At 49.3% G+C, this 26815-nt stretch overlaps 2 protein-coding genes across 9 annotated transcripts in view; both read right to left on the bottom strand.

The window, feature by feature from the left end:
- LLGL2 (LLGL scribble cell polarity complex component 2) overlaps positions 1–13870 on the bottom strand; it is a 33260-nt gene extending 19390 nt beyond the window's left edge. For 2 of the 7 annotated variants that reach the window (XM_075441343.1, XM_075441348.1), the window contains exons 1-3: positions 13778–13870; positions 6467–6574; positions 38–135 (exon numbers count right to left, since the gene is read on the bottom strand). In XM_075441343.1, the coding sequence (XP_075297458.1) occupies positions 38–135; positions 6467–6541 (173 nt within the window). In that variant the 5' untranslated portion in view covers positions 6542–6574; positions 13778–13870. Of the gene's footprint in view, positions 1–37; positions 136–6466; positions 6575–7424; positions 7504–8436; positions 8529–12903; positions 12969–13034; positions 13238–13777 lie in introns of those variants that run through there. The other 5 variants (XM_075441344.1, XM_075441347.1, XM_075441345.1 and 2 more) reach the window with 5 other exon arrangements.
- A 2007-nt stretch (positions 13871–15877) lies between these two features.
- On the bottom strand, positions 15878–26028 carry TSEN54 (tRNA splicing endonuclease subunit 54). 2 transcript variants are annotated; one of them, XM_075441350.1, is made up of 11 exons: positions 25964–26028; positions 25659–25790; positions 24315–24378; positions 24087–24170; positions 22024–22122; positions 21680–21732; positions 21229–21327; positions 19500–20134; positions 18882–18942; positions 18029–18145; positions 15878–16934 (listed from the first exon to the last, which is right to left on the bottom strand). In XM_075441350.1, exons 1-11 carry the CDS (start codon positions 25990–25992, stop codon positions 16784–16786), a joined length of 1524 nt encoding a protein of 507 aa, XP_075297465.1. In that variant the 5' UTR covers positions 25993–26028; the 3' UTR covers positions 15878–16783. The 2 variants fall into 2 exon arrangements, with proteins under 2 accessions (XP_075297465.1, XP_075297466.1); XM_075441351.1 differs by lacking the exon at positions 22024–22122.
- Positions 26029–26815: the final 787 nt, after the last annotated feature.

The following is a 26815-nucleotide window of genomic DNA, read 5'->3' as shown; positions in this document are numbered from 1 at the left end:
GTCAAAGAAATCTAGTCAAAGTTGTTCAAAAGAATACAGTTTGATGGCTCCCGATCGCGTTCCAATGGCCATAAGGCGGAGAAATGGGCTATAGCCCAGTGCGCTGGGTTGATGGGGAAATCCATGTTCCACAGTCTGGTAGAGACAAAGAAAAATCACGATCAACAGCATGTTTCATGGGCATTCTTGTATACAGATAAAAACCAGAAGTTCAACATGGCATGGCATCCTGAAATACAGCACTTAATGACAGCTTTCTCTGTTTAAAAGTGTTCAAATAGATTAAATTTGCTGAACAATAGCCTAAGGATTAATCTGTTCCAAGAACTCCTGGCTCCGCAGCCAGGATAAGCAGAAGTGTAACCAATGAAAGAGAAATATTCCAAAAACAGTAACCAAGCAGCTCTTTATGTTAAGATTATAAATAACTCTGCATGAGCACAGCTTACTCACCCACCACAATGCACTCCATCACTCCACATTAACTTTACTCCTGCAAACCAACTGCTCAGCACAATCTCAAAGTCTGACACAATCACTGTGTATCGTAAGGTCAGCTTTATCTGCCAAATTCCACATAGGTCAGCCTTCATGACCCCCTCTTGTTGACTGACATGGAGAAATGGTGCAAAGCTATGAAGAACTATTGAGTGAGCATCAGTGCTCATCAAAAAATCTAAACAGATTTCCTATGGGGCAGTCAGGAAAACTGATGTAACTGATTTCCATTTTCCAGAGGTAGCGCAAGGAACGCTGGAATTTAATGAGAGCAGGAGCCTACTGAGCCACCTCGGACTAATTCAAAGCCCTTTGGCAATAAAAAGATGTCAGTCACTGTCATGGGGAGCAGTATGTTGCTTGGCCTTAGTGGCTTCCCTAAAATACAATTTCCACTGCACCAAGAGGAAGATTTGGCGTATGTTACACACACCACACTTACCACGGCCAATGCATTTACACACTATAGAATATTCTGCCATACTTACAGGATGCAACCAAGCTGCTTGTAAAATAGCTCAAGTTTTTAGAAGTGCTAATGTACAGCTATTATCACTGCTTAGACAAAACCAGTATGCATGACTGCTGAACAACATATAGCCATGTAAAGAAGGATTTCTGCACCCAAAGATTAATAGGACTACTTCCTGGAAAACACTACTACCCTTACAGTCCCAGCTTCTGGAGCATATGTTCTTCTAAGGCAAGTTAGACAGCTATAGAACAGGAATTTGTTACAAAACAGCCTGCGGACCACTCATAAAAAAAAAAGTAATAGAAGAATGAGCAGAGAACCCTCCAACTACAGAAGCAAGCACTTGCTCCTCAATCCCATCCTCATTGCCAACATTTCTTTGAGACAGAGCTACCACATCACTTGGCTTTATGGTTTATTCAACCTAAAAGTAGCACCTGGACTTTATTTCCTGCACAGTGATTTCCCAACTTAATCACTTGCAGGAGAATCAAATAAAGCCAGTTTCATTTCTGTGGTCATGCCATTAGCCTGAGGTGCTCCCAGCTGTTACACAGCACTTCAATGCCCTTTTACTGTTCCTGCTCAAAGACACAGGCAGAGGAGGATAAGGCTGACTCCATAGTCTGCCAGATTGCTTCAGTTTTAGCCATTCGATCACAATTCCCAAATTGTAAAAATAGACCTCCTTCCTCCAACTCATCAGTTACCCCAGTCTGAGTTCCTGTTAGGGGAACATGAGCCATTTCAGAAGACATAAAATTGGAAATACTGGAGCATTTCCCAATTTTCTGCTTGGCAACTCGCAAAACTGGGCAAAGGAGTAGTTACTAGTTTTTAACCGTTTATATGGACTAAATTAAGGTTAGTACTACTCGCTCTAAGACCACTGAGTTTATTTCCCCTTATAATAACTTAATCTCCAGTCTTATTTGTATTCTAAGAAGGTAATTTAAGTGTTTTTATCATTAAAAACAAATTTGAGAAGACAATCTTTTTAATGTCACCCTTGAAGTTGTTGCTAACCAACCTTTGCTTAGCTGTACATACAAAACGTCCTAGAGGACACGGTACGAAATTAGGAGCTTGTCCATGGACTCAGAATTAAAACAGTTTTCTGATCCAGCCCAGGCAAATAGGAATTTCTCTGTACCACAACAGCTACTGAGACAACACAGAAAAGCTTCCCAGTTGTCAAAGTTGTGGGAGTATGAAGCCATAGTACACAATTCTGGGAAGAAGACTCAAGATAACATGTTATCTTAACAACAAATCAGACATTTAATTGAATCAGGTGTACCACAGGCAACAGACCCCATTCCACTCTCCCCCAAAACAGAGTGAGGAACTTGCTAGGAAGACGCCAGTGTAATTCCACTGTTAGTTTTCTTTTCAGCTTCTTCACAGCCACTGCATTGTCATGTCATCAGCACAACTAGGTGCCATTTTCAACAAAACATCAACTAGAAATTGTGTTTATTCTGACATTTCTTCGAGCCCAGAAGATAAGGCTTCAGCCATAATTCTCATAACATAAAACCATGACTTATACAATACTGTACTGCCTGTTAGGATGCTGTCAATACTAGCCTTAGCATTGGCCTAATTATATCTTGGTTTTGATGTGTTAATTTGTAAGCACATTAGACAAGTTGATAAAAGCTTTTATTTTCAAGTATGACACCTATGAACGACATAACTGAGTGTATACCATTCAGTCCTAATAACAGGGGGGTAACTTTTTCCCCAGGTTTTCCTTCAACAGAAAATTTGAAGTACCTCCCTCCCAATCCCACAGACAAATCTACAAAAGCTACAGTAACTACTACACCCAGGAGCAAACTATTAGTAATAGCAGTACCACATGCAGAAGCACAAGAAGAGAGTATCAGTAACAACCACAGTGTGTCACACAACTGCTTACGCAGTAAAGTAAACATACTTATGGTTTCTGAGAGCTTTGAATCTTCAGCCAAGATGCCCATAAGACAGAGAGGAAGGTAACTCCCTCCTATGCTGTTCATTTGTTTTCGCAGCCCACAGCCAGGCAGAAAGGCATCAGGGTGGCTTTCTGGCTGTGCTTGACATCACCAAGGCCAGGCATTCACGTTCACTGTACTGATTACGCAGATCTTTTTCTTGCACTTATTTACATCCAGTCGTTAAATCACACCAAGCCAGCCTTTCGGCTGCCCTCCTTCCCTCCCCTCTCTCAGGCAGCTTTCATCAGCCAACGCTTCCACCTGCCCAGCAGGTAAACCCAGCAAAGGGGAGCGAGAGGGGCAGCAGGCAGGAGAGGTTAACGCAGAGCCTTTCAGCAGAGCTGAAATAAGAAACTAGAGGGCCCACGATGTGCCCTCCCTCCTCAAAAGGGCCTTTGTTCTTTGAGGAAAGGTAGGATCTTTAGTTTTCATCTTCCCTAGACCACAGATTTGTCAGGTTCAGTAAAAGTAAGCCTGATGTCAGCAGCATTAACTAACAGAAACGCTTCACGTCAGTCATATTTACTGCAGGAAAAATGCGGCCAAACTTAACAGTTGTTCCCAGGCCACACCAAAGCTGTGCAGATGAAATTCAGTGCTGTCTTCCTCCTTTCATTTCTCTCCGCTTCTCCTCTCAGCTCGTTTTATGACAAAGCAGAGACAAACCCAACCACAGGCAATACAAACCCTGTATCTTTGTTAATCTGTCTTCTGACGAAACAATGAAGCCTGTCTGTGTTACACCTACTTTGCATAGACACTAATTCAGTATTTACGGTAAGCTATCCATCACAATCATTAGCAAAGGGTTAGCAGGACTGAAAAGGGGGGAAAAAAACGCAAAGCCATAAATTTAATGCAATGTTCCCCGTTTGGTAACACTCAGCTGTAAGACAGGCTGGTTCACCTGTGTGTTACCCATCATCTAGTCTGACAATGCCGGCCTGAACATGTCTCTTCTGCAGGGCTTGGACTGAGCCAAAGGCATCCAAATACTGCTTCCAAAAGCAGGATAAACTTAAAGTAGACTGCCAAGTCCACATACCTTATCCTTCATTCTATCCACTGAGCTAAAAACAGATTCTTGCAACAGGTACACACAGGTATGGGAAGTTCTTACTCATACAGAGAAACAGATACGCAAAGCTAAGTGACTAGAAGAATTGAGGAAGGTGTTTGTTGAAACAAACACAACTTTGAGGACAGTTTGAAGAGCTAATCCAGTAGTGCATCAGTCCTTTAACACCATCTGGACCACCTCTTACCTGGTACAGAAATGCAAGAGGGAAATAGCGAAAAGACTGTAACGTGTTGTAAGCTGAGGGAGCAAACAAACAAAAAGTCCACCACCACCAAGTAAAAAGACTTTTTTAATTGAAGTCCATTACTAGGTCAGCATGGCCAAATACATTCCACGACATTAACACTAAGTGTGTGTGGCATCATGCATTCCTATTCAACTTCAGTGTAAACAATAAAATGAAGGCAGGAATCCCCAGCACTTCTAAGGAACAGACCTTCCATTTAGTCACTACCAGCATCACAGGTAGTCACACACTCTGCAAATACACCATGCATTTTCTCTGATCAGCAACTTTATAGTCCCACAAAGTATTTCCCAAGCAGGTTCTTAACAAGAAGTGTTTCAAAGACCTTAAATAACAAGCGTTTAAAAACTTGCTTACCAGCACTAGTGTGCTTGCTTTACTAGCAAGGACAGTCTTGGCACAGAAAGTACCACGTTTCTTGGCTCCTTGAAGCCACAACCTTCAACAGGTCAGAATTAAGGTCTGACTTTCCCTCTCAGATCTTCTCAGTCTACCTAGCTGCGAGTAGATGTCTATTGTATCAAAGGGCAGAGGCCTTCAAATGATCCATTATCTCTGGAAATACTGGAATGGGACACACAAGACGTGGGGAAAAAAAAAACTTCACACAAGAGAACACTATAATGTAAAAGATTCTGCCATAATGTAATAGTGTAATGTTCACTCCCTTTCCAATTCTTGTTTGAAAAGAACACGGTACCGTGGCTTAAAAGTGTAAATGCATTTTGCAAGGCTTTTCATTAACAAGTTGTTAATGAGAGTAAACCATTGGGAAGTGTCCAAAGCAACTGCCTCTCTGAGATGAAATTTTTACCTTCAGGACTGAATCAAATGAAGTCACAAATCCTGATGCCGGCTTCTAATATATTTGGAAGTTTCCCTCTGCTACAAAAGCTAGTTCTTTCAACCCTATTTTGCATCATCCAAATTAGTCTGTCTCTAGCAGGCAAAGTTTGGCCAAACATTCTCAGAAGAGAAAGGCATATTCAAGGAAGTGACATCTCTGAAATAGCAAAGGTTTTTCCACAGTATATACAATTTTATATGTGTAAAAGCCATTCTGACCCATCCCTAAGATGTCTTCTGAAGCTGACATTGCATTCAGCTGCATGGAAGCAACTCAGTCCTGGTCTTAATTTATTGAAATTTTTACTGCAACTGCACTAGCATTTCCTCCTGGTAGCAAAGAGAAAACAGGCCTGAAGCATTTTTGAGTTCCTTTTGACTCCCCAACGGGAGGGAGACATGCATGCAAATGGTGTGGTTTGGTACCAAATTACATTAAATCATTCATCTCAAATATCCAAAGTTCCACTTTAAGTATATATCTACACTAGGATTTTAATGAATCAAGGAGGTTATTTCCAAGGCTGACTTCATTTATCCATTACACTTTTCAGCAAAATTCCATTTAAACCTGGGAAATAAAAGGCTACTTCTGATACGAAATGAAGGTGCTTGTAAGTAGCCATTAGCCTAGTAGTGAATTAATACTAGGCATTTACAAAGATGAAAGCACTACGTTCCTGGCCAGGGCTCCAAAGAAAATGCCCAGAATGTTGGGTAGATAGCAGAGCCTCTTCGTAGAGGGAAGGAAAAAAACCTACAGATTCAGACTAAGATAATAGCAAGTTCATTACTAATGGCCACTGTGCTCCCTAGGTGCTACCACATTCCTACCACACACTTTTCAATTCACATTTAAAAAAACCGAGGTATACTTATAAACACAAAGTATAATCATGGACAACGCACTCTGACTTCAGTTGCATCATAAGCTGGGTCTTATTCTGCACCTTTAGAAAAAGGTTTACTTTCACAGCGGTACTGCAAAGACTACCTATAACAAACAGCCACAGCACATAGCAGGACAAACACTCAGAGTGTACACAAGCTGCTGTGAAGACCTCTTCTTTCAGCAAGTGCCACTCGATGCTGTGACACTATCCTTTTTCTTAAAAATGAAAGCCGGAATTGAGAGCACGCTTGTGAGCTTAACGAAAACTAGTCAGGCACATCGGGGAAAAAAGGACAGAATTGAGAAAGAAAACAAACCACCTCTCCTAAATTTAACTTTACCACCCACACTCAAGTAGTTTTTCCTGCCCTTTACCCTGTGCAGTGGCTCAGGATAGAGTTGCCTCGCACACACATGCCTTGACGTTTGAAGAAAAGCACTGTACCTTGTTAAACTGGAAAAGGTCGCGTTTAAGCCTCTCTCTCACTGGATCATGTCCGGGTCTTAAAAACCTTCTCATTTTCCTCGCTGTAGTATCTTGGCACTAAAAATCCTAACAAAAAAAAAAAAAGCAAAGCCATATAAACAAGAGCAGCCTGAGAAAAGAAGGAAGAAGTAGGTTATTTGTTTCAGTTTAGCAGGTAACAAATCAGCCAGAGCAGAATGAGACAACATCACTATCGAGTAACTAAAACCTGATACCACCACAAAGCAGCATCTCTGGTGCAGGACTTACACAATACCATTTTCACATTGCTAGGGCAAACCAGTACACATAAGCCAAGAGGATTTTAGAAAAGTTTTTACACTTGGTCATTTTGTGGTCACTTCAGCTGACCTTATCCAAAGAAGAGGCAAGCAAAACTGCAGCATTTGCATAAACACGTAGACAAACCCAATCTAAAGGCTAACTCCCAAGCTCACAGGCATTATTGACCAGTATCAGTTTTCACCCCAGGTAACCCTCCAGCTATTGAGCTACAAAAAGAAAGGATCGCATTTTCAGCTCGCTCCATGGGTACGGCAGAAAGGGCGCTGTGCCGCCTGCGGGGCAGCCGCATTAATTATTAACTTGCTTTTGTAAAATATCAAGCCTAACTCCCTGCTCAAGGTGGGGGTAGGGGAAGGAAATCTTGCACCTGCAGTTCAACGCGCAGCTAGAAGCACAAGCCTTTGAGTGTACCTCACTCCCGTGTCTCTCACAGTACCAGGAGGATCCAAGCAGGACAAATCAGACCTCACTTGCAAGTCAGCAATCACGCTGGGGATACCAGGCTATAGCCTCACATTCTGTACAGCTCAACAGATTCACTGCCACATCTCCCCTCTGCAGAGGTGCTAAGTGGCAAGTAAAACTCTGCCAACTCAATAGCAAAGGCTTGAATCACATCCTGACAACTTACCTTGGCCTAAGTGCTTCTGCCAGCCCTGCGCATCTTTCACAAGCTCCAGTTTCCAGCGTGCAGACAAGCTCAGCTGTTCACGAAGCAGCTACTGGACACTCCAGTCAGTATTTTATTTCAACTTGTTGGACAGGCAATTATAGTACTTTGTCAGCTATTATGTACACAACCTACACGCACAGTGCGGGCCAGAACTTCTGTGGTGCAACCAAGAATCAGTATAGATATTTTATAGTAGCCCATCACCAGAAGAGGTTCCTACACACATACGTGAAGGTGGGGAGGAGGGGGAAGGCTAGTACTGCAAGGCAAAGAGAGGGACCAGGAGCACCAAAGGCACTGCCAAGTGAACAGAGCACCTTGGGCCCTTGTTCAAACTGTGGTGCTGGAGGGCGAGTGAGGGAAGACAGCTTTCACAGCTTATCTGTATAGATGGGAGTAGCAGACCTGGCAAACAAGGTGGCTATTTGCATGCTCCTACCAATAACGATGGTCTTTGGTTAATGACTTAAACCAGCCAGCCACTCCTGAGGAGCTCGAATTGTTTTTCAAATGGTTTCTAGCAAGGAATTACCAGTTATGAAGGACCAAAAAAAAAAGGAAATGGTATTATGAACAGGATGCTCCATAGCTATATTTTGAGGAGTCCCTTTAGAAGCTCTCCAAGCTGGAGTTTGTACCTCTTCGTTGCATTACTCCCCTTTTACCTTTCCTTGCTCACGCTCCAGTCTCCCGCCACCTACACAGTACTGTCTGGAGCTCACTAAGAGGACTGCAATGCAGTCCTGGTTCAGAGGACCAGAAGATCACATCAGCACTAAGCCTGAGTCACTTAGTCCCCACCTAGAATCACTAGCATCTCCACTCACCACGGAGAAAAGCGGCTCCGAGCAGGCAGCTACAGGCATCTGCGCTCGTGAACCATGCCATCAGCACATGCAGGGGTGAAGAATATGAACAGAAACACACGTAGCAGGGGACCCAAAAAAAGGAGAATAAAAGTGTAGTTTACTTGGAAAGTAGATCCTTGCCCAACGATTTAGGTACCTCAACCGAAATCTCAAAAATTGTATCGGATCCTAAGTCTTCTTTCACCAGACGTTCCTGAAAGACGGACATATTTACACAAGGCTATATTTAAGCTAGCAAAAGCTACAGAGCAGTGACAAGCTGCTGTGCTATGCAAGGAGAGCGTATCACACCCATGTGTAACACACAGTCTGCCCCCAGCCAGACAAGGAAAGGAAAGTGCCAGAGACACACCCTCTCCCACTGTCAATCAATATCCTGGACCTGTTAAACTAGGCAAACCCACAGTGAAACTCTGCTAATTACCCTCCCCACTTTAGCAAAGAGACCTCCTCAGCTGCTGCAGCAGAGACAAACTCACTGCTACAAGCAAATTAAGGAGAAGAGTGGGCTTGATTTGAGAGAGACACAACTTTATATTTAACACCCTGCTAGAATGTTTTATCCCGAAATATTAACTGCATCTAGAAGCATGCTGTTTTAACCTGCTTATGCAAGAGATCTAGCATTCACACTCCAGCCCACAACAACTTGCTCAACTGGCTAAGGAGCATAGTAGTTCAGAATCAAGCAGTAACTCACTTGCAGAAACGTCATCCTGGCAAGCTGATGTCTCCATTACAATCAGAGAAGGCATGGTACAAAAGTCATAGAATCACAGAATGCTTTGGGTAGGAAGGGACTTTTAGAGGTCATCTAGTCCAACCCCCCTGCAGCGAGCAGGGGGGTTGGGCTAGATGTCATCTCTCATTGACTAGTATCAGGGTTTCATGCCTGGCCAAAGCATTTCTGAGTGTGACAGTATGGGAGGAGACGAAAGGAAAAGCAGTTTTGAACAAAAGCAAAGAAGGAACAGCAAAGAGAATGGCATCCACCATAGTGCAGGTCGTCCAAGTAGAATTATTATTACAAGTTTACAAGGCTCTCATCAATGAGAAGAATTTTCTTTTTAGTACAGTAAGCAAGTGCCTTTTCCAATTCTAGAAAAACAAGAAGATTCCACAATCTGTATAATCTTATCTTCCAGATGCACATTTACACATTAGCAGACCAGTTTCTCTCCCACACACCTTTGGTGTCTTACATAAAACTCCAGACCCATGTGCTCTGCAGTTATCCGCCAGTCAGCATTTACAACCATATGGTAACAGTTGAGGCTACCAGTAGCCAAAGAGGAATTCTCCAGTAGCCTCTGAAGCCATGCCAGGTCTGCATGTATCTAATGTTCTTATTTTCCAGGGAAACAATTCTTTTGGCTTTCAAAGACAAGCCTTTTACCAGCAACACTCTCATCTTCTAAAACGCATTGAGATCAGCTGTTTACAGGCAACAATAGCCCAAGGCTGAGTCAATCCCAATTCTGCTCATGTTCAGAACGTGGGCACCTGACAGCAAAGCTCAGAGCGCCCTGTACATCGAGCTCCTGCTGCTTCGTTAGCTGAATGCTTAGCTAAAAGTGATGAGGTACCCTTTTTCATCTCCTTTGATTAGCTCCAGCCACAAAACAAAAGCTCTTCACTATTCACAGAAAGGCAATGAAAGTGTGAGTTGCAAGATGATCCTGTTTCCAATCACAGACTAAGGAGCAGTTAACATCGAAACCAGATTTCACTCTGGCTTCCTTGCTCAGCTCCGTTCATTTTAGAAGTCAACATTTATGGCAAGCACACATGCCACGCCTCACGACAGACCCATATTCAACAGAAGGCCAAATGCTTCTTCCTAGAAGCAGCATTAATTGCTCCCCACTGCTGTGTGTTGGCAGTCCCAGCAGAGTGCCACATTTTGTCTTCATTGCTCTGGCACACAGCAATGAGTCTTGATGCCCATGCACAGCTTGCTGAGACACCCTGGATTTTTCTCAGCTAGGCATGGGCTGGGAGGGGCATTACTCTTTGTATTAATTTGTAGCAATTTTTGCTTACGTCCTCCCGTGACAGTGGAATTTCCAGCTAAAAGTATAAGAGAACCAATATTGTAAATCCAAATCACACAAGTTAATCCAGTCTTACAAGATGAGGAAGCCCAGGTCAGAAGTTTTTACTATGTAGACACTATTAAGTGTGGATACGCTCCCAAGTTAACCTCACAACAAAAACATACCCATAACGAGTTTATTTTGCTCACGTAGGAGAGTTGCAAGGTACCATCTGTGTGCTTCCTAGGCAACCATTACTCAACTCAAACAGGTTTTCAACGCAATAAGGTCCAACAGCTTTCTTTTCAAAATGCCATCAAGTATCTCAAGAATTCTTAAGTCTTGTCTTGCTTTAGGTCTCCTTTTCATTCCTTCCTCATCACTCCTTCCTGCTTACAGGTCCTTACAGTGAGAACTTCTACCTATGCATCTGATAATACCTTATCAACCCTGCTAAAATAAAAGAGGCCTTATCACCAGGCTTTGTTTGAACTACAAGCAGTTAGTGCTCCTATAACAAACAGTCACCGCCATGGCCTTGTCTGAACTAGGTTTCCTCCTGCACCCAGCAGTTTGTTCCTGTTACCAACAGCCAGCAGCATCAGAGCAGCGGCCGGATCAGCTGCACAGGAAAAAGCTTAGCACCAATGATCTCACAACAACTAAAATGATCAAAGCATCATTTAAATACTAGCCTTACCAAGTTTATCGATTCCAGGAGTCATCAGACTCATCAGACATGACTCACTGTGAAATTACAAGTTTAAAAACACTTTTAGCTTGAAATCAATGAAACAATCCCTAGCTATTCGTTAACTGGGCCGTCACTGTCAAGTTCATCTCTATAATCGTGCTCGGCTGTAACACACTACCAAGACAGATACTCAAGAAGAAAGCACAAGCCAAGCAGAACAGCTAGAGCAAGGGATGGAACAGTTGCAGCACGTGGAAAGCTTGGAAGTGTAAGATACCATCCCTCCGTTTCCCGGGATAAGGCTTCACCACGAAGCTGCTCTAACATTAATCTCACAGTCTAACGAGACGATGCAGAGATCTCCCTTACGCAGCACAACTGCTGATCAACTGCTAGACCCCAGCACTCGCAGTTTTATCAACAGGAGAGTGTTCAGATGCACCTGGCATACAGTAGCAAGGCACTAGACGAGAGGTAAACCAAGAGATCCTCCTCCTGTAAAAAGGATTTATTTTTGTGAACCTGGAGAGACAGACAGTTAAGAGACCAACTGAACAGACTGCGTCAACACTACATGCAGGTGGCCACCCTCACAAACCACAGAAAATATTACACAAAAGGTCAGAGATAGATTCCCCAAGCACTATTGGAAAATAATTGAGAATAAACCACACAAATCAGGCAACTTTGTGTACTTTCACAGCTTTGTGCTTGGAGTTACCAGGGACCGCCCACTTGCAATGAATTTACTAATTGTGCAAGCTTTGTGTGTCACTATGACTCTTATTGTGTTCTCCTTGTCATAGGAGCATGACAACATTAAGTTTCAAAATGCTACAGCAGAACAAAGTCTTTGCACTGAACAACATCATTGCACACGATGCAAAACTCTTTGTAGGCTTCTGCTACGAAGCACGATTCAAATGGAGAAAGGGCTTGTAACTCTGGAACAGCTATCTACACCAAACACAGCGGGTCCATGGAGTAAACCACAAAAGCATTTGCTCCTTCAAGCAACACAAAGATCTAGCTAGAAGAAACTTCTAGATGAGAGTTCAAGTTTCCACAGAATTTCTTCACAGAAAACTTCTAGCTACCACCGCTCCTTCCTTTCTGTTTTAAAGAAAGATCAGGCTATTAGCAGTATCACATACTTTTATTGCTGTGTACTAATTGCATTACATTATGTATGTTTAAAACCTCTTATTCTTTGACATCTCTCAAGCTTCTGTCAGCCAAGAAAAAAACCACACCTCTTCCATATTCAATTCACAGTAATAATCACATTACTGTACCAAAAAGCTACTAGAAGATACTGGACTCTCAACTGCTCCAACAATTTGCTTCAGTCAGTAGTTATGGCAGGTGCAATTTGTTCAAAACCGAATAAAAGACATTCCTCAGCACCACCCTATGAAGATGTTTGAGAACTTTTCTCCCTTTTCAACACCGTAAACTAAATGGAGCCCCCCAAGTGGCTACAAGCAGCACCCAGCAGGATCAGGGAGGGCTCACTACTTGCACAGATCATCCTTGTTCCCTCCGTGGGCCAGGCTGTCTCCACAAGGAACGTGCCAGGAGGCACGGAGAAGCCCTGGGACGTACCACCGCTTTTGCATTCCGCTTGCCAGAAGCGCCAGCTTCCCAAATCAAAGCTAAAATCACCAGGCAGGTGCTTTGGGCACACAGCTTCACCTGGGACTTGGTAAAGCAAGATATTCCAGCTGACTGAAGTGCTCTCAGATGACTACAAAGAGCAGCGTTCCCCACCAAGTAACACTGTGGACAGCTTTTCTCACCTCAGTGAAGCCGTCCTCCAGTCTCATCACTATACTCACCTGAGTGTAAAGCTCTGTGCCACTACTCTGCAGAAACACAGACCCAGAAGTCTACTTCAGCTGCTCCACGCCATGAACAACGCCAAACACAAACGCACAGAACTCTCTCCAAAGCCAAGGTGAAGCCTCACCTCCGAGAGAGATGGCAGCCACCGGCTCGTTCCCATGCCACAACCGCGGGGCAACCCGAGACAAGAGGCTCAACAACCTGTTCCACCTCGCTTCACCCGCTCGCTGCCCGGCGGACCTGGGGTGCTCCCTCGCCCAGCTCCTACAGCTTCGGGGGGGTGCGGGAACGCCCCCGGGAGCACGGTGTGTTCGATACGGGCGGGGACTGGAAGGAAAACAGAAAACGCCAACGGAGCGTTTTAGCCAGGGCCGTTCTCACCGGACACATCTGCTCCGGGCCCGGCCAGGGCAGGGTGCGGGCAGGGCCACGGCCCGGAGCCGGACCAGGAAGTCACGGAGCGCGCGGCCCCCGCCGCTGCCCCCCGCCCGCCACGGGACGGGAGGGGGGGAAACACAAAGACCCGAACAAACCCAACCCCGAGCGTTAGGGGCGAGCCAAGGCCAGCGGCGCGGGGTGCGCTGGGGCTCGGCGGTGGGCAGCGCCAGCGCTGGGGGGAAATAGGGCAGCGGGGGGGACCCGGGCAGCGGGGGGGACCCGGGCAGCGGGGGGGACCCGGGCACCCCCCCCCGCCCGTGGGCGGGGGACCGGCCAGCACCTGCCACCCCCGCCGGAGGGATCCCGGGAACAAGCGCAGGAGGACCGGGCAGGGCCGGACCCCCGCGAGGACCCCGCTCCCCGCAGCCTATCCCGGCCGGGAGACCCCAGCCCCCCCACGCCCGCGGAGCCCCAGCGAGCCGCGCTCACCTGCGGGGCCTGGAGCCGGGCCGCCCCGGCCTCGCTCCGCTCCCGCTCCCCCCTCGCCCGCGCGGCGGCGGCCTCCGTCCCCGGGCACCTCCGGGAGGGGCGCGGCGGGGCGGGGCCCAAAGCCCGAACCGCCCCCACGGGGCGGGGCCTAGAGGGGAGAGCGCCGCCACTGCGCGGGGCGCCACAGCTGTAACCCGCCCTCCCGGGGCGGGGCCTCGCATGCAAATTAACTGATCCGCGGCCTCTCCTCCCTTTCATCCGGCGCGGTCATGAATAACTCAACACCCCGCTCGCTGGGAGCCAATCAGAAAGCGGCCTCCGCCATAGGGGCGGGCGCGCTGTCCGGCTCCGGGAGAGCTCGGCGCGGCCCCGGGGAGCCCCGGGCGGCGGGGCCGGGGGTAGCGGGCGGCGAAAGCGGCTCCCAGGGCGCGTCGGCCCCGCTCCTCCCGGCTCTGATCGCCCGCCAGCCCCGCGAGGGACGCAGCGCGAAGCCGAGCGACGGCGCCAGCCCGCCGGCGGTTGCGAAAAAGAGAGAGAGGGAGAAAGGTGAAGCCTTAGCTGGAAAGGGCCACGCGACCGCGCTGCCTCGCGTGCTGCTGCAGGGAACAGGAGCTGGGGCCAGACTCTTCTCAGTGGTACCCAGCAACAAGACAACGGGCACAAACTGAAGCAGAGGAAGCTCCAGCTGAACATGAGGAAGAACTTCTTCCCTCTGAGGGTGACGGAGCCCTGGCCCAGGCTGCCCAGGGAGGCTGTGGAGTCTCCTTCTCTGGAGATATTCAAGCCCCGCCTGGACGTGGTGCTGTGCAGCCTGCTCTGGGTGACCCTGCTTCGGCAGGGGGTTGGGCTGGGTGACCCACAGAGGTCGCTTCCAACCCCAAACATTCTGTGTGATTCTGTGAGGAATCGGTAGTGACATGGAGTGCAACAGCAGTCCAAGGTCCACCCACCTCTGCATCCATGCAAAGGCTTGCAGTTACCTCTGACAAGGGGCCACAAACAGTCACTGTTTCAGCCAAGCTTCCAAAAGTGATGTTTTTCAATTAAAATATTCATTTCTGTCATCTTCTTGCAACATCGAGCTGATCTGCATCACAGGCCAAAATGCAGCAGCGGTATCAGTCTGCATCATAATCCCGTCCTGGTAAAGGCACCGTCAGATGCTGTGGTGCTGAGCAAGGCAGCCACAGTTTCTCAATCCTCCCTGCAGTGGTTATTAAATTGTAATTGTTTTGTGCTGAATCAGGGAGTCTCTGCCCCAGCGAAACTCACTGGGTGGCTCTTGTAGAGTTCATCGATACAATTCCACCCCGGCACAAGCAGAGGAGACTGAAATCAACAGGAGTGGGTTTGACCTAATTCCAGGACAAACGTGAGCCCTGTGGGTCAGACTGGAGCTCTTCTGGCTGCGCCTGTTCTTAGAAACTCTCTTCCCACTGCCTTTAATCTGCAAAACAGTCTGGGAGAACGCTGAGGGCACAGACTGGAGCTGCCAACAACCCCGGAGTTCGAAGAGGACTATCGGAGCAAACGCACTGCTCCAAGGAGGAAGAGGAGGGCGTGTGGGAGGAGCTGTCAGACCCTCGCCTCAGCAGAGCCCTGCTGACTTCCAGCATCTGGTAACAGGGGTGTGTGCATGAAACAGGACCAGCCACAGCGCTTGCAGAAGCTGGATCCAAACACAGAGGGTGTAGGAGCGGGGTCATGCAGCCACAGGGTGACCACGAGCAGGCGTTCACCAGCTGGTGCTACTGGGGTCCCAGTAGCCTCCCCAGAGCGACTCCCTCTGCATAACTTATTAACACTTCTGGAGGAATCAAGAACCACACCGAGGAACTCGCACTGTTAGAAAAGGCTTTTTTATTGCTTAGCCTTCCCATCTCTAAAAGGAACTAAAAAATTATGAAATAAAAGGCATCTAAACCAGCTGCTATTACAGTTCTGAAGAACCTCAATACTGAACACAGCCACGCTCAGCACGCTTCTATCACTGAGCAGACTTTCTGGCACCTATCACTGGCACTTCTGCATAGAGGCTAAAGCAAATTTGGTACCTGGATATCCTGGTGGAAAGCTCCCACAGCAGGGCCTGGAAAGCAATGATGTCCTCAGTTTGGAGCACAACAGCCACAGGACTGGAAGGCTCATGAGGATTTTGTAGCTTCTTTCTTTACTCAAGGATCTCTCACTTGCAAAAGACAAGGATCCACAGCCAGGAAGCAGCATGTCAGTCTGAAACAGGGAGACTGCAGTACAGCCCTGGTAAGACTATCAGATATGTACGCCAGCATCGGTGGCCAAACTTTAATATGGCATAATGCTGCATGGCCAAAAGGCATCTCAGCACAGCTGCTACAGCGTGAGCCTGGGGTGCCACCTGCAATGCCCTGGGGCTTTCTGTGACCTCTGGCTGACGAAATAGCATTCAAGGCAGTGTCTCCTGCTCTTAAATGCCTGCAAACTTTACTCACGGAGGCTGTTTTATGGCTGTGCCTTCTTCACATCAGAATCTGATCTGATGGTTGTTGGTGTAGCTGAAGGACAGAGGCTCAGGACACCACCACTGATCTGATCAGCTTATTCTGTCCCTGCTTGACCTCAACGACTCCAACCATTCGACTGCTGTAGCACAGTGGTTCTTAACATGTGACAAGAGGATCAGCAGCAGTGTTTACTGACAGCCCACAGGTCAGCCAAACATGACATGGAAGAGGCATCTCCATGAGACAAGAAGGCTGGAGAACCAGTGGCTTCAAGAACAAAGCAGTGTGTATTCCAGTCCAGAAATGCCCAGCTAAGCCATACACACTTGTTTGCTGTAAATTTTGCTATTATGCCTGAGCCATCTGGCCGGGTAAAGTCTGTAACCGCAAATAAAGTAGTCAGCTACCCAAGGTTCCAGTTATCACAGGCTCTATCTCCTGTAATATTTCATTAATAAAGAAAACATATCCTGAGTAAAGCTCTTGCCTTCATCCCACGTCATTTCTGCAAGTGACAGCAACTTCAGTCATAAACATCAACTGGCAGCTTGAATTCCTTTAGCGAATAAAAGGCAATTTCTCCATGATCCACCAGCGCAAAGACCACTGGGACGTCCCCACTTTGATACGTAAGCTGCTTCAAAGCCCGAAGGGATGGAATCTGCTCGTCAAAGCTGCAGAGAGAAAAATATCCCATTGTTCCCAAAGCAAGAATACAGAGACAAAGCTGTCCTGGCCAATGATCACAACAGCTCACTTCGGTCTTAGGAGTTGGTAGTGACCCTCCCCACCCCTTTCAGTCAAAGCAAGAGGCTGCCAGCCCTGAGAGAGTACACTGCATGCTGGGAACTGGGAGCTATCAAATCCTTTGCCAAAACCAAGGGCAACTGCACACCGCTCCACGCTGTGCCTATTAGATGCGGCTCACAGGGCTATTGGCAAATTGCCAGTCCAGTGCAATCTTAACACCTTTGTGCTAGCAAGATCTTTAGGTTGCTGGGATCAACATCTGACCTGCTTCTCCCTCCCTTTAATCCTGCAGAGTCTGTTTGCTCTTCAATGAAAATATTTATAAAGCAAGGATCATCCTACTTGTTCACAACAGGCCTTTGTAAAATTGCATTACCACCTTCCTTGCTCTGGCTACTACAGCTGCAGAGAGTGGAGGAGGGACAGTTTCAGTATATATCAAAATTAGAAAACACAGAGACGGAACTTTGAACCTGCTTCTGGAGTTTAAGTATCAGACTCTGGATCCAGCAAGAAAGGGGACACCTACCTTCTGTTTGTACTGCTCTTAAAGTTACACTTGACAAAGACTGAAACACTAAACCCGTGGCCCTGAGCCTGCAGTGAGCTGTGGGGAGCTACGTCTCTGCAGAAATCCACAGGGATCTGCGCTGGCTGAGGATTCAGGTACCATACTGCTCCCTGCAAAACTGAGCTCTACGCGAGTTTCACAAGCATTGCATAAGCACAGCTGTGGCTTCTTATTCCTGACCCCAGTAATACTCAGACATGAGCAGCAACCATATGACCAAACAGTGTGGGCTGAGTGCAAGGGCTGGGGGAATTGTCAGCCACAGCCTCCAACAAAGGAGGAACTGAAAGGAAAAAAAAAAAAAACCTGGGCAGGATGACCCTCAAGGGAGGCACTCTGATCATCTGTAAAGCTCACAAGATGCTGGGTCATTTACAGATCATCAGGACTCCATTTCCGCAACAGCAACTGCTATGTTTCAGAACACAGCGCAGGACTGACGGATACCTCCGAACACACATCCTGACATACGGCTTCCCAGGGTTTGTCTTCTTAAACTTGGCCACAGCATCTGCTTGATAGACATTGAAGTCTATCTTCATGCCCTCTGGGTCCTCCTGCAGCCTAAAGAAAAGAGAACACATCCACATACGTATCAGATTAAAACACTGTAGGGTATAGATATAGCAGAGGAAAAAAGGGAGCAAAAGCTCTTGAAGCCTGGCTAGTTTGAGCCCTTTGAAAGGCTCCACTCCTCAAAGGACTGACCCTGTTCTAATTACTTTCCAGATCTTTCCTGTAGTCAGACCAGAGCAAGCTCCCGCCCCACATCTGCCACACTCCCTTCTCTGCAGACCCCCTTGCAAGAAGCACCACTAGCAGATACAGAAGCAAAGCACTGTTCTGCCCTACAGGGACTGCACACAAAGACCACACAGACTCTCTGAGGCAGGAGCAGAACCAGAAGTCCCAAAGCCAAGGCTCTATAATCACTGCAGCAGGGATGGCAGCACATTCCAGGGATGAGGCACAGGTGAAACCCAACCAAACCTCTGGTCTGGGGGAGACTACCTGGCCGGGGTGCAGAGGGAACAGCAGGAAAAGAGCACAACCCCCATGCTTTAATTGTCCTGGAATGCCCTGGCTGTGTCGCTGCAGGACCCAGTACTTCACAGAAATGTCAGCCCCTCAGTACAAATGCAATGGAGTCATGGAGCAGAGTGCTGGATTCTCTCAGCATCCTGAATGCCAGGCAGCTCCCAAACTGCTGCTGCGAGCATCTCACAGACCTCACAAGCAGGGACAGTCACAGGACACCCCCACTCCCTCACAGCTACGAGCTGGCTGGCTGGATACTAACCGGGAGGCTCCATCCAGGATGTGGGAGGGCTGCAGCACGCTGATCTGCCGGAGGAGCGCAGCTGGAGGGAGAAGAAACACGAAAGGATCAGACCAGCTATTTCTCTCCCAGGGCACTCCAAGCACTCCACCACCACCCACAAGCCTTCCTCCTCCAACAATGGCTGGCAGCACCACAGTCACCAGTGGCTACTTCAAAGACCTCAACTTCCTCATCTCCTCCCAGCACACAGCCCAGAACACCCTGCAATTGCTTTGCCTCTGGCTGGCCCTGATTTCACATGCCTGACAGCCTAGCGGCAAAGACTGCAATACAGTAGGACATGGGGAACGGATCAGAAGACCTCCCAAGTCCCTGTTCATCCTGGCACTTGCGTGGACTATGGAAAGGGATGGAAAGGCAGAGGACAAGCTTTCCTCTCTCTCCCCATGTCCATGGCTGGGCTCGCCGTGCCTGCTTTGCCTAGACCTTCTAATGAGACTCTCCTTCTCAAGGTGTTGTTCCCTATACCGATGTTCAGCTTCTCCATGTCATCTCTTTTACTGTTGCATACCAGGCAACATTTCACAGAGCTGGGGGGGGAGAAGGGAGTCCCTGCCAGGTTCCCAGAGGCCCCACCTGATGAGGTGGCTTCCTCCGGCCGCAGAAGCGGTGTGACGGGTTGGTCCCAGAGATGCGGCGGTCGTTTCCAAACCCTCTGCTGCCTCCTCTGCTCCAAAAGGGCTTTGTACTCCTGCCAGTTGGAGCAGCGCCTCACCTCCTGGTCAGCATTGACACTGCTCTTGTACCTGCTTTCCCTCTCTCGCTGCTCCCTTTCCTTCCGTGACAGCTTCTCCCGTTTCTGATTGATGCGTGCGCACCAGCAAGCTGCATCAACCTCCCTCCCCGGCACATTCTCTGGCAGGAGGCTGTCATCAGGTGAGGGCAGATGTGTGCACATCTGGTCTCGGGCCACGTTTGGCAAGATGATGGTGGTAAAATCCCAGCGGGGTGCATGGCTGCCAGCGCTGCTCTCCTTGTGGTCTCCAGCCTGGGTCCTGGAAGGGCTTCGGGAATCCTTTTGTCCTGTATCAAGAGGAACTGGGTTTGACTCCCTCTCTCCAGTGCCAGCATCTGATTCCTTTGGCTGCTCTGACAAGGGCTTTTCATCCATGGGAAGGTAGCTGGAGTCTCCACAGTCATCTCTAGCTTTTTCGGAGATCCCTTCAGCTTCTGGAAGGTCCTCAGATACCTTATGTTTCTTCTCATGCGACCTAAAGACAGATGAGGCAGCAAAAAAGACAGGGAGAGTGCGTAGTGGAACTTTCTTCCCTTTCAATCCCACCTCCTCCTGGCTAACAGGAAGAATGCAGTCTGCCAAGTCTGAAGGAAAGACGACAAAGTTGTCAGGAACCCCCAGACAGGTCTGCAAACCTTTGACAACAACCTCTTAGCTGGAAGAAGAGCGTTTGCTTGCATGACAAAATGAGAAGGGAGAAAAGCAGGCCAAAACCAATCAGTGAGCGTCAAAGGCAGAACAAACTTCTCAGCAGTCCGGCATGAGGTTTGACCTCAACGCACAGGAGAATCCCAGCCTTGATTTGCACGGACAGACATTCCCACCCTGCCATGCAGCCTCTACATGCCCTGTATACTGACCCAAACTCCTCCATGTAAACACGATGGACTTCAGCCAAACCAGCACAGGTCAGGCAGAAACCTTCCTGCCAGCACCTCTCACTGGTATGAGAAGATGAGGCACCACTTAAACCAGCAATTTTATCTCCCTATTCCTAAAATTTCCTAACTCCTCAGGCACTGATTTACTTGTTAACAGGAAGGGACTTGCAGAACAGCCTTGTCCTCCCTGTTCCTGAAAGGATGAGGCCACCTACTGGAAGCTGGACTAATTATGTCTGCTGCTGTTCGCATTTTGGCAATGCCTAGAGGCCACATGCAAGGACCAGGACCCACCTATGCTCTCTGCTGTGCAGTCCCAGCCTGTAAGCTGCATTCAGGGGGTGGATAAGTGCAAGATGTGCACTGCGGGGTCTGCACTCCCTCTGAACGAGAGCAAGCGGAGACATCTGCCATGTGTTTCTTCTGCACTGACCTCTCTACCCTTCTATTTTGGCATCCACTGCAGCTGGGAGGCTCAGGGGCAGTTTGCCCCTATTAGTCCTGCATGAAGTACAGATGTGACAAAATGGCACACCGCAAAGAGATCAGGGAAAGCACTGCACTGCTTGGGGCCAGCCAAGAGCAGCTGTGCCAGACAGGTCACCCACAGCATAAAGGGCTGAGGATGCTGCTCCCAAGCTTCAGAGCCTGGGAGAAGACAGAAGAAGGTTTTGGGCCACATCCTTACTGGGGGCTGGAACTCCTCCTCCTTTTGCGATGGTGTTTCCCAGAGCTCTGGCAGTGACTTTCCAGGTTCAGTTGCCTCTCGTAGGGAGACAGGACAGTGCTGTAAGGAGACACCAACACAGAGGCTGACAGCAGGGTGGGGCAGTGAAACTACCCTTCTGCTCAGCCCCCAGAATACAGAGACAAAAAACTTTTCTTCCAAGCACAGAAAATCCACAGGCAGGACCAGGATGGTCCTCAGTTCATGCCCCATTTCATGTTCCCAATCACCTCCTCACAAGGGAGGAGCAAGCAAGGGTAGAGTGCCACTTCTAGCCTTTAATCCTCCCAAGAGATGGAACACAGGGTCAAAGTCCTCTTCTCTGCCGTTCCACTGGGGCCATGCAGCGGGCACAGAGCTGCTCAGGGTCTTCAGAAAGGAGAAAGCAGCGTGGAAAGGAAAAGCTGGTTACCTGGGGTCGAATCTCAGTACAATATAACCCAGTTGCTTCAAGTGGCTGAACACCTTAGAGCAAAGGAAAGCAAGAGGGTTAAATGACTACCCTAAAACCAATTTACTTCAGTTCCACTACAACTGAGTGAACACAGTGTGGCACTGGCAGAGAAGAAAAAGCCAGGGTTAGGACCCAAAGCAAAGGTGGGGAAACATGAACTGATCATCTGGAAGAAGGTGAGCGGGAAAAACTGAGAATGACTCCCCTTCCCTCCCTGCTCTCAGCCGCTGGAAGAGGTTGTGCGGCAGAGGCTGGGCTCTCTGCCTTCATCCTCCCTGCCACAGCTGGAGGTCCCAACACACCTGGTAATGTGGCAGGCTCACTGCCTCCTGGGACAGCAGGATCTCGTAGGCCTCTTGGATTGACAAGGGCAAATCCCTGTAAAAGAGCTGAACAGAGCCCTGCAGGGCAAGAACTTGTGTTTAGAGAATCACAGGTAACATCCATGCAAGCTCACACCAGTCTCTTCCCACTGGTCCCAGCACCCTCCTTCACATGATGTCCATGCCTCCTCACGTGCCACCTGGATTACCTCCAGTCCCTCTCCCACACCCAGTTCCCCCATGTCCTGGTTTTAGCAGCCAGGTGAGAAGTTCCCACCCACGGCTGTCAGCTGCCTGCTCCAGCGGTGCATCTGTTTGGAGGATGCAGCTGGGAGCACAACGCTCAGCTGTTAAAATAATCATTGCTTTGGCAGATGATCTTCTTCAGCTTTGATGATCTCAGTGAATCAGGACACAGCGCAACTACAAAAACATTTAGGACCAGCACAGCCTCGAGACCTGGGGCAGAGGAATTGATGGCATCCCCAGATACCATCACTTGGTGGCTCCTCAGAAGCATTTTCTGCAGCCCCACTGATCCCACAGATTCCCCAGGCAACAGCAATCAACCTCCAAGAGGCAGTTTTAGGCTAGGCCTCTTTTTCCTCCTTTCTTTTAAAATATGTGTTTACTCATAAACAAAGAAAACCAAACACTAGGAACCACACCTCTCCAGTGGGATGGGCTGAAGGCATCTAACTGGTCTTTTCTGCTTCTGGGGAGAGATTTTGTACTCAGCAACTGACTAAATTTTATTTTAACCTATTTCTTTAAAATCTATTGTTTGTCAAACTGCCAGAGATAAAGCCCTGCCTTTGCAGGTACAATTCAAGGGATGGCATCAGATGCCCATAATCTGATTAAGTTTTGCTAAGGACAAAGCTCCCCTTTAGATCAGTGCACCTATTCTACTGATAACAGGCTTCTGTAGAGAGACAAAAAAACCCTCTTAACAGCACAGAAATCCAGCTGAGCCCTAACCAGCATTTCTGCAAGCAGAGGAGCACTGAAAGCAACCTGGTCTCACTCCCCTGTCTGCCACACTTAAATTTCTTTCTGCCATATATACTGGGAAGAGAAGCCAAACAGCAACCCCAAAGACTTCTGCTTACGTGTAAAGCACGTACAGCACTGGCTGCTATGTAACTGCCTCCGTGCCAACACCCTTCACACGGAAAGATCTGATTTAGTGCCTAAATGTGGCCCCACCAAGCTGGCTAGAGTTTCACTAATTCCCATCAGCTTCTTGGAGAAGCGCAGAAAGACTGTGCTAATGAACTTACGAACCCTGCCACTGCAAAATATGTAAGATGCACTGGGGAAAGGGAGGAAGTCAACTTATGACAGAAAAGGCACTGACCAGTCTCAGACATCCTCATTAACTGTACACCAGTTCTGAGGAAAAGGATTTCTCAGTGTCAAACCTTTTATTCCAATTAACTCCTGGAAGGAAGAGAAGATAATGTTTTGATCTCATTTCCAGAAATTCCAATAACAGTGAGTTTTCTGGGACTGTGGAAGTTCAAGATCCCCCCCCGATTTTGGTAAAGAAGCGACTCATATAAATATGTTTTGTCACCCCCAGAGCAAGAAAGTAGAGATCTCAACAGAAAACTCTGTAACATGCTCCTCATGCTTCCTTCATTCTGATAAGCGAGCTGACTTCTTACTGCTGTACTAACAGAAATTCGGACCAGCTAAAACTCTCCTAGTTTCTACTGTCATATTTGACGTAGGATTGAGTTAAACACGATACCAGCTGGATAACCGGGACACCAATCCAACTAACACGCACTTGCAATGACACAGAGGTTGCTTTAGCATACAACATACGAACCCATGGCCTGGCCACAAACAGCTCCATCAGCAAACAGGTTAAAAGAGACAACTCGCCAAGAACCAGGTGTTTCTCAGCTGTGCAAACCGCAGCAGTGACCAGTACTTGTCAAGTGATTTCAGGCTTCAGTCTAAAGCTGCTGCTGCTCCTCCAATCATTCAGGAAGAACCCAATGCCCCCAGCCACACACGGGTATTCTACTTACACACTCCAGCAGGTACAGAGCTTCCTCGGGCAGCAGGCACTGTTTGCCACGCTCTGTGAACCCCATGGTGTGCCAGAACTTCCCCTGGAACAGAAGCACAAATCCCTGATGGGCTCTGGCTGTTCCCTGCTGACAACCAGGCTCTCTCCCATTTCAAGAAGCAAATTAACAAATCTGCAAAGGCCGGCAGGAGATGATGGCACTGGGTACACTCTGTAGCAGGCTCACCGCAGGGGACTGCAGCTCCACGATGCCCTGTCCTGGTTTCCACTCAGCTTTCACCAGACTCCCCCTGAGAAGGTTAAAGATTAGTTCATTATTACTTGCATGTCTTACAGTCAACGCCTCCTGTAGCAACACAACAAGCTCGGGAAGGTGTTGAAAGGCAGCAAACCTCCAGGTGGCATTTTTACAGGCTGAGGCCTTAAAAAGACACCATCCTCTCGGTCTAGAAGTACCAGCTGAAGATTTTATCATCACCACCTAGTCAAAAGTGTCTTCAGTCAGCACCACAGATGTCTGTCCACAGGCTACAGCAGCCTGCTGGAAATGCATGGCCTAAACCATGATGTATCATACAATTGTTCAGATGTTGCCTAGACACTCTCAAATTGCTGTATCCTACCCACAGGGACTCACAGGAAAAAATTAACAGCTGAGAAGTGGAGGGTGACTTCACAAGAATGCAAACATGCATTTTCAGCAACTGTCTCAAGGAAACAGCAGGTAAGACCTGCAGGGTCCTCCACAGACTTGCTCTACATCTTTAATCAGTACCACAATTTCCCCATCTGAAAGGAAACCTACCAAGTCACCCTCCCGTCCCAAGATCTCCACTGCTGCCCCAGACACACATTTACAGATGGACATGAACAAAACTGACTGTGACAACAATGAAAGAGAACAGTCCACCCTGTCTGACCTGCCTGTCTGCTGGGGGTCACCATTCCCTCTCCCTAAAGCCCCCCATGCTGTGATTTTAGGTGAATAGTTTCTGCTGCTGATCAGTGCAGACAGAAAAACTGTTACCACAAAACAACAGGCCAAAGAGGGAAAGCGTGTGCTGGGAGGCAGCATATGAAAATCTCCCAAGAAATGATAACCTCCAGAGACTGGTACCGCTGTTGAAACCACCCAGACTGATAAGCCAGGAACACCGCGCGTCAGCCATATCTGCACAAGGCCACACACGAGCATCAGCAAGGCGCTGCGTAACTCACACCAAGCCCAAGCAGAGAGTGGCTGCCACCTGCAAAGGCTACAGGGTTACACGTGCACCTGGGACAACTGAGGGCCCCTGGAGGGACTTTCTGAACGCCCACGCTGAAGCCACGGCCGTGCCAGCACAACCCCCCGCTCCTGAGGGAACGGCCGGGGTGAGCTGTGAGCGGGTGAGCTGAGGGGACGGGCAAGTGAACTTACTGTGCTAACACCCACCTGCTAGTAACAACTCGGTTCTACTGGTAACAACACCCGAGCGGAGAGAGCCGCGCTCTGACCGCCCCCCCCTTCTCCAGGGAAAAAAGGATTCACCGCCCCGTGCCCAGGCTCAGCGCAGCCCCGGGGACTTACAGCCGCTCCAGGCGCTCCTCGGAGAGGAGCTGCCACTGCTCCTCCCGGCACAGGCGTAGCTTCTCCGCCTGCTCGGCCGAGCCGTCGGGGATGAAGTCCTTCTGCCCGCCGGGACGCCGAGGGGCCTTGCGGCTGCAGGGCGACGGGGAGGCGCGGTGAGGGGAGCGCGCCCCGACACCCACCCCGCGGCCTCCCCGCCCGGGCACCGGCCCCCCGCCGCGGCCGGCCCCGCGGTCTCCCCGCCCGGGCACCGGCCCCCCGCCGCGGCCGGCCCCGCGGCCTCCCCGCCCGGGCACCGGCCCTACCTCAGGCGGCCGGAGCCGCCGGGCTCCATGGGCGCGGCGCGGGAAGGCGCTTCCTTCCGCCGTCGGCCCTAGCGCCGGCAGAGCGAGGCGGGCGCTAGCGCGCCCCCTGGGGGCTCGGAGGGCTGCAAGCTGCCGGGAGGGGCGTACCGGGGGGCGGCGTGGGGCTGGCAACGGAGCGCGGTCGGGGCTGGGTACAGGGCAGTGAGGCCCGCACCGGGCTGCGGGGCCTGCACCGTGCGCGGAAGCTGGGCGCTGATGGCGTGCAGCGAGCTGCGCGCCGGGGTCCCTGGGGCGAGCTGACCTTGGCTGCTAGCAGCAGCCCCCCCCGGGCCCGGGCCCTCCCCCGCGGGTCGGGGGGGAAGAGGAAGGCAAAACAGCTCCCGGGTTGAGATAAAGGCAGGGAGGCCGCTCACCGGTTACTGTCGCAGGTGAAACAGACTCGACTTGGGGGAAATTAATTTATTGCTAATTAATATTAGTCTCAGGTGTGGATGTCTGCTCTGGCAGGGGCTCCTCCGGGGAACGCCTGCTCCAGCACCTGCACCACCTCTTCTTCACCTCCTCCTCCCTCCCCACCCGTGCTTCTCGCAGGGCCATTTCTCACACTTTTCCCCCTGTCCCCTCACTGCTGTGCAGCGTTTTGCCCTTTCTTAAATGCATTTCCCCAAAGGCACCACCAGCATCACCAATGGGCTCAGCCGTGCCCTGCAGCGGGGCCGTTGGAGCCAGCTGGAACCAGCCAGAACCACCTGGAAGTGTCTCCGTCCGGCACGGGGCCGGCCCGTCCTCTCACAGAGCCCCCCACATCCCCCCACGGCTGGGGCTGTGCACGCCCAGGCGTGTGCCACAGCC

The sequence above is a fragment of the Opisthocomus hoazin genome, chromosome 21 (assembly GCF_030867145.1).
Source record: "Opisthocomus hoazin isolate bOpiHoa1 chromosome 21, bOpiHoa1.hap1, whole genome shotgun sequence".
Classification (NCBI taxonomy): Eukaryota; Metazoa; Chordata; class Aves; order Opisthocomiformes; family Opisthocomidae; genus Opisthocomus; species Opisthocomus hoazin.
Note: the sequence above shows the minus strand (reverse complement) of the source record. Positions and strands in the feature narration are given on the sequence as shown.

Excerpts from the sequence above, each read along its gene's own strand:
- TSEN54 (XM_075441350.1), bottom strand. The coding sequence starts at position 25,992 with ATGGAGCCCGGCGGCTCCGGCCGCCTGAG. Across the intron at positions 21,733-22,023 it reads TGAGCCTGCCACATTACCAG|GTGTTCAGCCACTTGAAGCA; the intron begins GTGTGTTGGGAC and ends CTTTGCTCTAAG. Across the intron at positions 21,328-21,679 it reads GTACTGAGATTCGACCCCAG|CACTGTCCTGTCTCCCTACG; the intron begins GTAACCAGCTTT and ends GTCTCCTTACAG.